The sequence below is a fragment of the Gekko japonicus genome, unplaced genomic scaffold, assembly GCF_001447785.1.
Source record: "Gekko japonicus isolate JY-2015 unplaced genomic scaffold, Gekko_japonicus_V1.1 scaffold85, whole genome shotgun sequence".
Taxonomy (NCBI): domain Eukaryota; kingdom Metazoa; phylum Chordata; class Lepidosauria; order Squamata; family Gekkonidae; genus Gekko; species Gekko japonicus.
The window spans coordinates 940,938-956,504 of record NW_015167531.1 but is presented as its reverse complement, the minus strand read 5'-3'; the positions used below and the strand labels follow the sequence as shown (position 1 = coordinate 956,504).

Sequence of the window (15,567 nt, the reverse complement as noted above, 5' to 3'; positions counted from 1 at the left end):
ACAACAGGTAGTCAGCTGAATATTTGTACAGCCTACCGAGTGGCATGCCAACCCTACACCAAGGCAAAGAAAAAGCCAGTCCAAATAAGGAAGTTCCACCCCCACCAGAGGAACAGCAGACTACCTTTACCTTTGATTTGACAGCAAGGACAATTTTTGGCAGGGCAACAACCAGGCATTTCAAGGCAATAGTGAGGTATTTGAGTACAAAGTCGGTTATCCCCACCATCCACATCAGGTCAAAGAAATCCAGCTTCTCCAGGTTGGGTTTCAGGAAGATGAGGCTGAAAGGCAAGTGAAGAGGGATGGTTACCAAATAGGATGCAGCAGGCTAGACCCGACACCACAATGCTGAAAACTCCCTGGGGAAAAAAGGAATCAAAGATTCCACAGAGATTGGACAAAGCCTGTTGAAGAACAAGCAACACATGTGTCCTCCTACTAGAAAGCTGTAGGTCTGTGGAAGACATGAGGATCGATGGCAGATCCTAGAAAGCGCAAACAGAATGTTGTGGAATGAAACTCTGCTGTATTCTCCCTTAACCGCCGCAGCTCTTGCATCCTCTATAAAGTCAGTACTGAGGGCTGGGGAAGACCTTCTGGAAGGGAACGGGATGGGATGCACAGAGATGCAGTAAGAAGGGGGAAGTCAGCAGAATCCCCCCCTGCGTCAGATCTTGCTTGGTTTGCAGAATCTGAATTGTGATTGTGCATGAAAAGGAGCAATTCTGTCCAATCCCCCTCCCTCCCACAATTCGGTTATTTTGTGTTTCTTATGACACAGGCTTATGAATAAGGAAAGCTTTTATGCTACTGAATAGTGTAAAATAGCTCAACTGTACTCATGTTTATTCAGAATAGCAACATTAAATTGGATACCTAGGAAGAGAATCCCCAACAGCCATTAAATTGGATACCTAGGAAGAGAATCCACAAAACTTAGTCCAGATGTGGCCACAGTGTGACACCGTACCATGCTCCTTGGATGCTTAACCAGGCTCGCATGCAATAAATAAATCTGTAATGGGGAGGGACTCAAAATAAAAATACTCACAATATGGGAACAGCACAACAGGTAAAACTAAAGCCCTAAAAACAAAAAATGAGAATGAGAGATTTTTAATAAACATAACTGACACCAATGAAGGAAAAAAAAACCCCAAACAAATTAACAAGTAAATTGGGAAAGAAATAGAAAACTGAAAAGAGAAAATCCTGGACGTGCAGCAGACTGAGCACAGCATCTCGGCTCTGTGTATAGGACATGAAGGGATTGGGTGCCTCCCAGCCCGAACAGGCTCTCATCTGAAACCCCACTGCTGTGCATTTGGCAGGTTCAAGGAATGCCACTTGATTAACAAGGGTTGCCTGGATTGCCACAAAACCCACTTTCCCAAAATTAATCTTTGTGGACTCACCTTCTGCCAACCCTGCCTTAACCAAGGACATTTTGGACGGGTATGGGACCTACTGGCTAAGACTACAAACCCTATACTTTGCTCTTCTGAAGTCTAGGTATACAGTAGTTGATACCAGTGTTCCCTCTATGCTGAGTTAGTGTGAGCTAGCTCACAGTTTTTTAGCTTCCGGCTCACACCTTTTTGTCTTAGCTCAGGAAGGATGTCTCCAGAGCAAACTAATTGATGCAGTAGCCAAATTGCTCGCTCACAACTTTAATGCCGGTAGCTCACAAAGCAGAATATTTGCTCACAAGACCCCATACCTTAGAGGGAACATTGGTTGATACCCTATGCCATTTGGTTCACAAACACAGATGAGACCACCTTGGCTTGGCAATCCTGTATGCCTCTGGCTAAGAATATATGGGTATGTCTTGTAAGGGACAGAACACAACAGATGCCTTTTTTTTAATTAAAATGTTTGTATATCCTTGCTCCCCCCAAAAAGAGGAACTCAAGGAGGCAGCTTCCTCTGCAAGGAAGTACATTCCAACAGTCCTCATTTATCAGGGACAGTCCTGGATTTCTTGTACTGATCACTACTCAAGTTACCATCTGCATTTTGCTTTGGAGACAGCTACAGGAAAAGGGACACTTTTAAAAATGTTGGAGGGACAACAACTGCTGTTGCTTGCACCCTTCTCCCTCAAATCTCTAGAATAATCTCAGGGGTGGGGGAAGGAAATGAATCTTGTCTCCAGGGCACACGTACATAAATGCACACCTGTGAACACTAAGGTTCATAGCTCTGCAGCATCTCTTCTCTACCATCCTGTATCCTCAAAGAAACCAACCAGACATCTCCAGAAGGTGCACAAAGCACTGAGGCCCTGTTGCTCTCCAGAAGCAGCATCCAGAGGTTCACTGCCTGTGAACACGGAAGTTCCACTTAGTCATCATGGGTGACAGCACTTGATAAACCTCTGCTTTTACAAATGTGTCTGCTTCCTCTTGTAAAGTTGCCTAAACTAGCAGCCATCACTCTTCCTTATGGCAATGGGCTCCATAAATCAATTCTATGCTGTCTGAATAAAGACCGTTCTTTTATTTTCTGTGTCCTGAATCTAACTCATTGGCTGCCCTTTAAAGCATCTCAAGTGCCATTTTCAAGGGTTTAAGTTAAAGGGCAATCCTATCCCTTCCCTCAGGTTCCTGGGCTGAGCAAATAGCCAAACTATATGTTACTGACAGGTTGGGACAGCCAACGTTTCTTCAAGGGAAAAGAAAACATGTTACCAGGGCTGCTTAGTCAGTGAAGGGACAGAAAAATGGAAGGAAAATCTTGCCTCTGAGGAAGGGGACAGGGAGCATCATAGCTGCCCTTGAATTTTGGTATCATGAAGAATTTCTCTATAACCCCATGTGGTACAGCTGATGAAATTCAAGTCCTTTACAGACAATGTATACCAAGAACCTACCAACTGCACAGAGATGCTCCCAATACATATGAACACCATGTTGTGCAAACCAGAGCAGCACACATGCAGCTCTGTTGGATGCAAAGAGACCACTGGCTTTGCATTCATGTCTGGTCAATATACAAACCACTGGATTTTTCAGGCTTTGCATTCATGTCTGGTCAATATACACGGCTCGCCACGTCCATATAACATAGTGACAGGCAGCACATGCCTCTGATTCAGGCAGCTAGTAGGCTCTGGGTATTCATGATACTATTGCATTTAAAGACATTCATTCTGAATTGTAGCTCATCTGTTTTGTGACTTAGTAGCTCTTTAACCCAAAGAATAAATAAATGCCAAACAGGCTCTTTCAAAGGAAATTAACAGGAGGTGGAGAAGAACTTTTAGCAATGCGGAAGGATTGGGAAATGGGGAAATGGCAAGAATAAAGGAGCTCTAAGAGTTCAAATGAGACAAGACTCTGGAAAATCCTTAGTTGGATAGTTAGCATCTCCAATATGGCTTGAGGTTGGGGCTCCACCGCCCCCCTGCATCCTTTCCCCCAACCCCAGATGCCCTCCAAATGAAGGGAGCTGCTATTTGCCCAATGGAGGAAAACAAACCAGCAACTTACAATCATAGAGCTGCAGGTCATCTAGCATTGACAGAGTACAAAAGAGTGTCCCTGTTTACATCTGTGAAGGACTGAAGGGCACAGGGTAATCACACCCAGCTTGGGTCTTTCTGCAGACAGTCCAAATGATCACATCTGATTCGGTTTGGTTTGAGGTGAGTGACTCCTAGCCCTTGCAGGTCTTCCTCCCTCCTTGAATTTCAAAGTCACCCAAAGGAGATGGGAGGGGAGAGGCACAGAGGAACAAGGTGTAATGGAGTGAGAGAAGCTTTTGCAGGGCAAGGAAGGAGGAGCAGGACAGGACTGCACATATTGATTCATGAGAGTCAACCAAATCTTTCGGCTGCCATCTCTAATTGACCAGACTGACGCAACCCTCTTGGCTTTCAGATAATCAATGTGCCCAGCAGAGAGGATGATTTCATACTCTGTGGTCAGTGAAATGCCCCCTCAGCCATTCCTCCAGGAAATGCAGTGCCCAAACTATCTACCTAACTTGCACTCTGCATTCCCTCTTCCCCCCCCCACGTCCCCCCTAAATCAACTGCTACTTCTCATGATCTGTCCAGTTACAGCAAGATCAACTCAAAGCAGTCTTCAGGACTATCCTTCGTAAAAGGATACAGAGCAAGAGGTCCTTGATGGCTGCCCTGGTTGCTGGAATTAATCCTTTCCTCTGGAGATGCATTAGAGATCTAGGCCTAGATCACACTAAAAGATGGTAAAAGCTATGCTGGGACTGTAAGTGCAAATAATCCTGCATACTGCAAGTGTGGACTTGCAGGACTGAATGCTCCTTTTGGAATAATAATAATATATTTTAACCCCGCAAATAGAAAGCTAGTATGTCAGGGAGAAAGAGCTAGGCTAAAACTCTCAGGCTGAGATCTTTGGGGGCTAGCCTTCTGTGTGTGCTGACTCTGCAAGAGGTACAACTACAGGACATATGAGATAGGCCGTCTCCCTGCAGAGGCTCAAAGGGCCTATTCATTGATGACGTGTATGTTGATTAAACAGGTTTTTATTGTGCCTGTCTGAAATGAGAAGTACTCAAGTCGCCCAGAGTATCTTTTTGTCGCAACATGGGCCCTAATTTCTCTGCATAAGAATAATCATCTGTTTTGCTCTTTTATCCCATCCTTCTGCCAAGAAGCTCTGGGCAGTGTACATGAAGCTCCCTTCCTCTCAGTTTTATCTTTACAACAACCCTGCAAAGGAGGTTAGACTGAAAGAGATTGACTGGCCCAAGGTTCCCCACTAAGTTTCATGGCAAATTGAGGATAGGAACCCAGGTCTTCGGGGTCCTAGCCCAATTCCCGAATCGCTACACCAGACTGTCAGTGGTACAAGCTGTATAAGTCTCTATGTTTTGTAGACTTTTACTGGAACATTCGATAATGCCTGTATTCTTGTGAAATATGAAGAGTTATTGTAAATGGAATGTACTCATTCCATATAAGTGACAGAAATGAAAAGGCTGAGAAGGGAACCTCAACATTCCCATCTGATCCTGGTATATCTTTTTTCCCAGCAGAGCACACCATATACATCATTAGGAGTCCTCATCTCAAGAGAGAAAAGGGCACACGTGCCATTACTACATTTCTCCCCCATCAAGAGAGCAACCGCTTCTCTACCCTTTGGATGGGACCTGTACATTCCCATCAGGACACAAGTCGTTTGCTTACCTGTTGTACAGCTGTTGTGAGCTGAATGTATACAGCAGGTACAGGGTGTTCCCTGCAAGAAAGGCCAGGATCCAGAAAACCACCAGCACTGACCTCTTTTCCTGAGGAAGGAGGAAAAAAAGACCCATGAAGCTGCCCTATACCAAGACTACTAGTCCACCTAACACACCGTTGTCTGTTTGGATTTGTATTGGCTCTGTAAAGTTCTCCCAAACAAGCTTCTCCTTGGAATATGCCAGGGACTGGATCTGGATCTTTGGGCATGTCTCTTGCTGTGAAAAGCTTGTGCTCTGCCACTGTGGTGTTTTCCCCACAGAAAAAGGCTTGTGTAGGTTCCCTGTTGCTGCTCTGGCTGCCAATACAGAGCAGCGGCAAAGGGGCTTTCACATGGCAGGTTTTCTCTGGTAGTTGTTTGTTTTAAATCAGCAACTGAATAGCGTATCAATATAGCGTTAAACTAATAGATCCATCAGGTTCTCTAAATTCTCAGCTTCCTTGCTGAGATGTGTCTTTGTCCTTACATTTTTGCAAGAATTCAGGGAAGCTGATATGAATATTGGCATAGCAGTATATCAGTGTAACACTATTCAGCTGCTGATTTGAAAACCTAAACAAAGAAGCCTCCTTGTAGCAGGGGAAGGAAATGGCCACTGTGTAGGTGGGACCAGGAAAATCCTAACTTTCCCATCCATACAGCAGCCATCAAGACTTTGCTGCAGTCTTTCCCCCAAACTTCGTTGCATAGCAGGTACGGGAAAGATCAGAGAAAAGTTGGGGGCACCCCAGGAGGTGAAAGAATGCACCATGATGCAGTGGGAAAGTGGGGGGGGGGCTTCCCTACAGCATCAAATTCAGCGCGAATAACAGATGTGCAAACACTGTGAGCCATGCACACCCCCAGATAAAGCAGAAGCAATGGAAACACCAAAGTTTATAATAGTAGTTCAGAAGTGCAGAAAAAAAAATATCCTAAACCAATTCTAATAGGACTTAAGCAGTGGGATGCTGACTTCATGACTTCAGGTGGGATGGGGAGAGATCTATCATGCAGAACACATGAAGCTGCCTTATACCAAATCAGTCCAGTCATCCACACTTGAACACCAACAAAGCTGCCTTTTATAAGACCATTGGTCTATCAAGGTCAGCAGTGTCTATGAGGGACTAGCAGTCACCCTTTAGGGTCTCAGGAGCAGATCCTTCACATTACCTACCTACCACCTGATCCCCTTTTAAAACTGGAGACCAAAGGAACAGAACCTGAAACTTTCTTCACACAAAGCAGATGCTCTACTGCTAAACCACATGGGTGACTACACCGAGCAAAATAAGTTTTCTGCCTAATTTTGTATACGTTAGTTCACCTTACAAAAGCTGACTCTGTTGGCATACATTCAGATGTTGTCACTTCTTAATTTTTGCACCATTTCTCTGGCGACCATACAGGTAAACATCACAAAGCCTGCATGCAGTAAAATTAACCCCGTCTGCACACTTTTGATCCTGAATTGCCTTGTTAGGACTGAAAACCTGGTTTTCAGCCTCCTTTCAGAAGTAGAACTTCTCTTAACTTCTTGGGCTGCATCATGCCCAATGGCCTGAAGATCTTACTGCAAGGCTCTGCTGGAGCTCCCCACTTGAAATCGCTGCCCTGCACTCACCTTCAAGGAGACTTGTTCTCGTAGGGTTGAGTTTGCATACGCAAATGTGCTGGCCATGCCGATACAAAGAGCAATTCCTGCAAATGTAGGGGAGAGAAAGAGACCTAGTTTGATTCAGGCTGTTCATAGCCAGCAGCTGCTTCATCCCACAGTCAGCATACCCAGCCACTGAAAATTCTGAGCCTCAGTTGTGCACATCTGCGAAATGGAGCCATTAGCAATCGACATCATGCTGAACAAATCAGTTAAATAGGTCAGGTGATAAAGGGAGCAATAAAATAGCACAAAAGGAACAAATAAATGCCGGGGGGTGGGGGTGGGTTCTCAATTCCTCGATGCCTAATAGGTGGCTGGAACTCAGCATGGACTGAATGTTTGCAGGCAGCACCCCTGCATTAGAATGTCATTTAGATGCAGACATCAATCTTTGATCACAAGCATCACTGGGATAGTTGGCTGACCACTGGGAGGGAAGGAGGGATAGATCCTTGTTCCAGTCCAGCAAAGCAACACTTCGATTCTTAATTTTGGAACTTACCTAGCTTATGCTGGAAACACACTTTAGCCAAGAGAATCATAATGAAGGGGAGCCCCTTCTGCAGCCAGGAGATCACGGCCTTCAGTTCTGAAAGCGCAGGGGCTGGAGTCCCAGGCTGGTCCTCGGCGCCTTCCTCGGCATGTCCGTGGCGGTCCCCCCCAGCCATGTGCAGCAGGGAGGATCCCCGCTGGTGGCTGTGGTGGTAGTGGTGGGGCTGCGGCCGGTGGTGATAGGGCCCTCCTTCCGTGCGGCCGGCCCCCTCTTCCCGTGCGGCCGGCATCTGAATGAACACCTCCCCACCGCCAACCGAGGATCCGAGGACCAAACTCGACTGGAAAGGGGTGGCTGTGATTGTGCCTGACGGGATGCCCCCCAATCCTGAAAAGAGCTGCTGAGGAGGAGGAGGTTCGGTCTTGAGACTTTCAAAGACGCCCCCTTCGTCCACACTCGTCTCGGAGCTGATGGTCTGACTCCGGCTTCTAAGGCACGTCGAAAAGAACCAAAGAAAAGGAGAAACAAACCAACAATGAACAGGACTTGAAGCATCACCTCACACCAGTAATCATGCATACCGCATGCCCCACCTTCCTAACCCGAAGAGGGTTGCGTCTCAACCTCTGGCACCTCCAGTTTACAGGATCTCAAGTGGCCATGGCTGGAACGATCTTGCCCCAGATCCTGTACAGCTGCCGCCAGTCGAGCTGATAATATTGAGCTCTACATAAGGCAGCATCAGACGACCATAAAGGAACAGAGGAAAGCTCTATGCTAAAGCACATGTGGTTTAGAGGGAAAGTGTATGCCACAGTTGCCAGAGAGGAGGGAGCCTGCATACCTAAAGATGCATGCCCCAGGCTCAAGCACAACAGGATCAAACCATGGAGCACTGTTAATGTCTGAACCAAAACCATTGTCCTGATGATCCCTACAACAACCTTGCAATGAAGGCCAGTATCCTTATTTCCGTACGGAAGACAAGGCTAAACCACTGTGGCTTACATAATGGCACCTATTAAGTTCGTGGCAGAGTCAGGACTTGAGCAGAAGACTTCCCAGCTCCCACTTTTAGTTCAAATCCCAGGGATGAAAGTACGCACTAGGACAGTATGCACTAGGAAAGTACGCACTAGACATAAGTGGTAGAAAGGCCAAAGGGCAACTCTAAGGTTATTATAAACTCTGGTTTTTAAGCCACAGTTAGCTGTAACATTTGAATTCAGACATTCCGACAAAGGATGATTTGTTTGGGGTCCCTAAACATCACCCTGCCAACCAAAGTCCACATAGAGCCTGCATACCTAAAGATGCATGCCCCAGGCTCAAGCAAAACAGCATCAAACCATGGAGCACTGTTAATGTCTGAACCAAAACCATTGTCCTGATGATCCCTACAACAACCTTGCAATGAAGGCCAGTACCCTTATTTCCGTACGGAAGACAAGGCTAAACCACTGTGGCTTACATAATGGCACCTATTAAGTTCGTGGCAGAGTCAGGACTTGAGCAGAAGACTTCCCAGCTCCCACTTCTACTTCAAATCCCAGGGATGAAAGTATGCAATAGGACAGTATGCACTAGGAAAGTACGCACTAGACATAAGTGGTAGGAAGGCCAAAGGGCAACTCTAAGGTTATTATAAACTCTGGTTTATAAGCCACAGATAGCTGTAACATTTGAATTCAGGCATTCCAACAAAGGATGATTTGTTTGGGGTCCCTAACAGGGTCTGTAATTTGCTCTGGAGCAAATGTGAAAGGCAACAGAACCAGAGAACTCTGCTGACCCTATGCTGTGGGAGACATTTACCAACAGAGAGACCAGAATTATATACTCTCCCCAGTGGAAATTAGCTCTCAGCCTCAAGGTTAGTCATCATTTAAAACCAGCCCTAAAACTGCCCCACGCAAAGACAAAGATTTTTCCCCCAAAATGCCAGCGATGGTCTGAGACCACAAATAGATGCTGCAGAGCTGCCGTCTCTCTCCTGAGCTTGGGCCCCTTGAGCTCTCCAAGTTTAGAACTGGTGTGCACTGGGGAGAGGTGGCCTGGTCCCTCCCCACAGAATCCAGCATCCTCGCCGGACTTTGTTCTAGGCTCCAAGCTAGAGTCTCCAGATATCTCCCAAACCGGGCAAAGTCCCACTGGGTACCAGTCCCCACCACGCAGGCTCTTCACAGAAGGTTTTTATAGCTACTCCCAAAGGCTAGGCTAGCAAACATACACGCAAACATGGCCTGTAACAGCAACAAGATCATTTAGCATTTGGCTTTATGCTCCTAAATTAATGGGATTATGGTTCTAATGGAGTCTCCCAAGGTTTAAGGAATCTAAACCCCAACAATGACACACTCACCGAACATCTGAAGCACCTGGTAGAGACCAAGGGCATAAGCCACCATTTAGGTGCTCTCTGGAGTCATGCTCCCACAATGCAGAAAATAAAAACTTAACAGAGATCCAGGGTGGATTGGTGGCTTACTTTACCAGGAGAACTCCTAGTGGGCCAATGCACTGGAAGGTTGGCAGTCCCAGAACCACCCCTCTTTCGTCCAGAGGTCTCCCACCCTGCCCTCCTGGGGCACTACCTCAACTTTGCTCTGCCCCCGCCAGCTGCCAAGAGGCAGCAGTGCCTGGTTTTGCTGGGGTACAAGGGGGTTTGGGTTATAGCTGCTGGAAGCAGGAAGGCAGTGCAGCTGAAGCCGGTGGGTCTAGCCAGCAGCGCCGTAGCAAAGCAGGGCTCTGCTTCAACCACACTGCTCTCCCACTCCTCCAACAGTTGCCGTCAAGCCCACTGGCCAGGAAGATAAGAGGGTAGACTGGGGTGAGTAGATCTGTTCTCCGGAGGTGAGGTCTAACTATATAGTGGAAGGGGCGGGTAGCCCTGTTCTGTGGAGGCCTGGTCTACCCCTGTGGAGGACATTTTGTGTAATGAAATTTGACTTGATTCAGTTTACAGTATTCTTAAAATACAGTTTATAAATATAGTTTAAAAGAATTCATTCTGAAATTTTACAAGGTTATGGAAATAATCTTCTAAACACAATAGTCAAATGTAGACCTGCTCCACAGCTTTAATGCTACCAGGTTTTTTTGCTCACAAGGTAGAATTTTTGCTCACAACACTATGGAGGGAGCACTGCTGATGATCTCAGCAGAAATTCCAATGACGTGCATTAAGCATGTGAGCTGTGCAGCCCTATCTGTATTTAGTCAGAATCAAGTCCCGCTGTGTTCTTAAGAGTATCCGTTATTCGCACAGATAAAGTACTTTATATAAAAAACCCCACTGACAGCATTTTACATAAACGTCAGAAATAAAATAAGCCCCACCTGGCCCCACCCATTTTCTAACAACACTTGACAGGCACCACGAAAGGCACTGGCAGTTGCCGTGGTGCCCACGGGCGCCATGTTGGAGACCCCTGGAATAGATACTTTTAAGTCCTCTTGATTTGATATAGCTGATCATACGGCTTTACTTTTATTGTGGTCCTATTTTCCAGGATTAAAAGCCATCTTAAAAACTTGAAGCAGTTGACAATCAATTGAAAACAGCACAGAAAATACGCAAGAACCTTAAATCATAAAGTAATACAGAAAATGAGAAATGCAGTCAACTGCTCCCTCTCTCTAGAAGAGAACACCCACTCAGAGAGTTCCATTTTCACCAATTTCTTGAATGAGCCAACTGACATGGCCACGCTAGCTTTCCAGCACAGGGAGTTCCAGGGTTATGGTACCACCCCTTAATAGGCTCTGGCTGTCACAAAGCATTTGTCAGATGGCAACAGCATGCCCAGTAGAGTGCATTCTGACATTCTTCATGTATGCAGTGGGTGAGAAAGATAATGTATAGAGTCTTCTGACATCCAGGTAGCTATATCCAGGTAGTTACCTTTTACAGTTCCGCAGGGACTGCAAGGCTTTTGGCGGACATCAAATATCATCTGGCCCCTCCTGTACCATCTGTTTCATTTACTACAAGGTCTTCAAATTTTGAGGACTCTGAACAACAACCCGCCTTGGTTTATCTGAGGTTAGGGTATTTGCCATCTGGAATCCCTTATGGGATTTAGCCCTTTCTGCTTTTAACCAAATTATATTAGGACACCATGGAAATAAGTCTGAAGAAATTCTGAATGCCTTTGTAGGGGTTAATTTTTTCCAGTTTTTAATGTCTGCTTTTATTGTTCTATAATTAATGTCATAACCCACCCCGAGCCCATTCACGGGAAGGGTGGGATAGAAGAAGAAAAGAGATTGGATTTATACCCCGCCCTTCATTACCCAAAGGTGTCTCAGAGCAGCTTACAAACTCCTTTCCCTTCCCCTCCCCACAACAGACACCCTGTGAGGTAGGCAGGGCTGAGAGAGCCCTTGACAGAAACGGCTCTTTTTCAAGAACAGCTCTTATCAGAACTACGGCTTGCCCAAGATCATCCAGCCAGGTGCAAGTGGAGGAGTGGGGAATCAAACCCAGTTCTCCCAGATTAACCACTTAACCACTACACCAAACTGAAATTGAACAAAATAAATAAATAAATAAATACACATGGTCTTCTGTCCACTCCAGCAAGAAACATCCTTGATAACAGAGTTGACATATGCAATGGGATCTCATAGAAGGTAACACAAAACCATCCTATCCGCCTGCCTGGGTCCAGCAACCACACCAAAACATCTGCTCCTTACTGCCAGGAACACAGAACTGGCTTTGGAAACCTAGACTGCCATTTCTCTGGCACATTTTCATGCACCATAACCACAACTTTAAACAGACTCACCTTTCAGGAAGAAGGCTGTCAGTGATGCTGCTGTGTCGTCTCTGCATCTTTCTTAACACTTTGAAACACAACACACTCAACATTAACGTGGCCGATCAACGGTGCCCAGGGTGACTAGTGGCAAGGGGTAAGAAGTGACACCCATTCACTCGGTGGCCCAGATCACAAAGGAAGATTGGCCCAGAACTGTATCACAAATCAATGAATACAAATAAAAGCTGTAACTCTTCAAAGCTTCACAGCTAACGTATTAACAGGATCCAGCAGAAAGAGGTTTTCAGGAAAGGTAGAAAAGAACTGGATTTTCTTTGTTTGGAAACCACACTGAAGCTGATGGACATTTGGGGTTTAGGGAAGACACAAGATCTTCAGGTTCTGAAGGAAGTACTTGAAGATCGAGCCACTGGTCCACGAGATGGTCCACACCAGAAATTAGCAAGGTCTACAGAAGACAAGAAGAGAAAACTATCAGAAAGCCCCAGTTAAATCAGAAATCACAACCAGTGTTCCCTCTAAACTGAGTTAGTGTGAGCTAGCTCACAGTTTTCTAGCCTCCAGCTCACACATTTTTGTCTTAGCTCAGGAAAGATAGCTCCAGAGCAAACTAATTTATGCAGCAGCCAAATCACTCACTCACAACTTTAATGCCAGTAGCTCACAAAGTACATTCGAAGTATTCAGCTTGGCTTGAATGATATGGTGAGAAAGAGCTCAGCCAAAGAGGTGCCTGAATGGCATAAGATACTGTGTCTTACCCTAACCTGGAGAGCCCAGGCAATCAGATCTCAGAAGCTAAGCAGGGCTAAAGGGCCAACCCTGACAAGTACTTGGAAGGGAGACCTCCAAGGAATACCAGGGCAGGGACGCAGGGCCAGGCAATAGCAAGCCACCTCTCTGAAACGTCCAAGCCCCACTCGGGGTCGCCAGAAGTCAACCATGACTTCTAGGCACACAGCCATCCACAATACTGGGTCTTACTTTTCATATAGGTCCCGGGACCCTGATGACCTGGGCACTGTCCAACAAATGACCATCACATTCGCACAACACACAAAGATTTTAAATCCTGGGAAGGGAAAGTGCAAAAAAATTACAATTCAGTTATTGCTGGGGGGAAATATAATTTCACCATAACAAAAATTCAGTGCTGAGGAAAGATCACCAGATCCCCCTACAAGAAGCACGGAACAACGGAACAGCTGATAATATGCAAAGTTGGGCACACATAAATCTGTTGACATCAGTGGGCTTAATTCTGCAATGGACTGGGCTGTAATTGATGCTCTTAGGCCCATTTTATCATGATAAAATGCTATCATGATAAGTCTGTGGCTACACAATACAGGTTAAAAGAACTCAACAACCCATATATAATTACTCCCATGCTACAGTCACTCCACTGGCCGCCCATCAGTTACCGGGCTCAATTTAAAGTATTGGCTATCACTTGGATAAATTATCGGGGACTGTGGTCTGTACTACTGTGTAGTTTGCTGTGGGTTGGATCCTACTGTGCAACTTTGCGTCATTGGGGCTCCGGTCACACGGGCAGGAAAATGCGGGGGGAAGCGTGGCTGTTTGCCCCGGGGCAAACTAACGTGTGGTTAAGCGATCAGACCTCCCGTGGAGGTCCTGTGGAGGTCCTGTGGAGGTTCCATGGGTAGGGAGAGGTGCCGATCACAGGACAAGCCTGCGCGCAACGAAGAAGCGCGCGGTGCGGCAAACTGGTTTTCTTTTTTTGTGTACATGACAAATATGCATGCTCCGTTGGGTGCGTGTGCGCATCCACGGAGACTTGGGGGGTGGGGAACCTTTTTTGCAAGGGGACATGGGCGGGCGACGGATGCCACTGGAAACGCGATCAGATGCCCGCCCTTGCCCCGCGGTTTCCGGAAACTAGTACCTCCGAGGTACTAGTTTTTTGCTGCGCGTTTTCGGCAGGAAGCCTCGGTTGTGCCACGGAAGCCCTACACTTCCCAGATGTGCCGGTGAGATCGCGCCTGGAAAATCCGCCTGTCTTCCGTCTCTCTTGCGTGGCTAATGTTCAGTGTGACCGCAGCCTGAATGTGTCATGTTAACACTTATGCTTTGCTTCAGTTTTGTTTTAAGTTGCTGGTTGGTTCTACAACCCGGTTCCTAGTTCACTGTTTACTGAATGTCCCATCCTGTTGATGGTATTGACTCACCCCGTGTAATCATCTCTGAGTCCAAGCAAGAAAGGCGGATGAGAAAATAACATAAATTTAAAAAACATAATTCCCTGCAAACAGAAAGCCAGCTTGTCAGGGAAAGGGTATTAAGCTTACTATTTCCTTGACACACTAGATGTGGAAGAATTTTTTGTTCACAGAGGATGCAAGGCCCCACCTGCAGTCTATTGATGATTACTACAGCACATAAGCAAGCAATTTTAGAGGTGGTACAGTTGTGAGCTGCGTCACTTGAGACTGCAGGCAGAGGGTCATTTGGCTGAAGGCCCCACCATTAAAAAAAGAAAAAGAGATACACCCCTACCCAGAAAACTATAGTACCAGAAAAAAGAATTTTCAGCAGAGTCCCCACCTGCAGCCTATACATGAGCTGTTTCCTTCAGCAAAAGCTATACCCGCAACAGAACAATATATTAAGAGTGGACTACACCACTTCAGACTGCAGGGTGGAGACGGAATTTTTGACTGCTCTCTTGTGTGAAAAGGCTCCCTGCAATCAGAAAACTATTTAAGCTGGAGGCAGACTGGTCAAAACCCTCTCCCTTGGTAAGATACCACTTACCAAAAACGGGAGAGAAAAATGCAGGAACTATTTTGACCTGGGTAAAAGCATTCAAAATGGCCTCTCTCCACCCCATCATGTAAAATGACACAGTCCAGTCAACCACCTCAGATCTCTATCACCGTGTTCAGCATGAGTAGGCTCTATTTAAAGATGAGGCTGTAAAGACAACGGGTTTCCCACACAATATTCCACGGGTCTTGTTTAAACGGCCCTGCAATCCACGCAAAGTAGCTACGCATGCTTATTTATTTCCCGCTTTTCTCCCCAACAGTGACTCAAAGCAGTTTACAACATTCTCCATTTTCTCCCCATAACAACCCTTTGAGGTAGGTTAGGCTGAGAGAATAAATGGATCAAGGTCACCTAGTGAGTTTTCAGGGCAGAGCAGGGATTCAAATCTGGGTCTCCCAGATCCTAGTGTGACATTTTAGCCACTACACAACACTGCCTCTCAAAGCTACACATACTTTATTAGCCCACCAGCATCATACCCACAAGGCCTAGAGGCCAGTGGCATGCACACTCGGTATGGGTAGTTACTTTGCAGCAGTTTAAATGAGACTCTGATCACATGCTAAGTCACAGCTGTTTGCCTCCCCAACCTGCTATTTAAATGAGGTCACT

The 15,567-nt window shown here is 46.1% G+C and overlaps 1 protein-coding gene across 1 annotated transcript in view; it reads right to left on the bottom strand.

Annotated features, from left to right (window-relative positions):
- Positions 1-12,238, bottom strand: part of RNFT2 (ring finger protein, transmembrane 2) — a 30,917-nt gene extending 18,679 nt beyond the window's left edge. Inside the window, exons 1-5 of the mRNA XM_015413429.1 lie at positions 12,169-12,238; positions 7,385-7,863; positions 6,847-6,923; positions 5,186-5,286; positions 131-284 (exon numbers count right to left, since the gene is read on the bottom strand). Of these exons, the coding sequence (XP_015268915.1) occupies positions 131-284; positions 5,186-5,286; positions 6,847-6,923; positions 7,385-7,863; positions 12,169-12,215 (858 nt within the window). The 5' untranslated portion in view covers positions 12,216-12,238. The remainder of the gene's footprint in view (positions 1-130; positions 285-5,185; positions 5,287-6,846; positions 6,924-7,384; positions 7,864-12,168) is intronic.
- Positions 12,239-15,567: the final 3,329 nt, after the last annotated feature.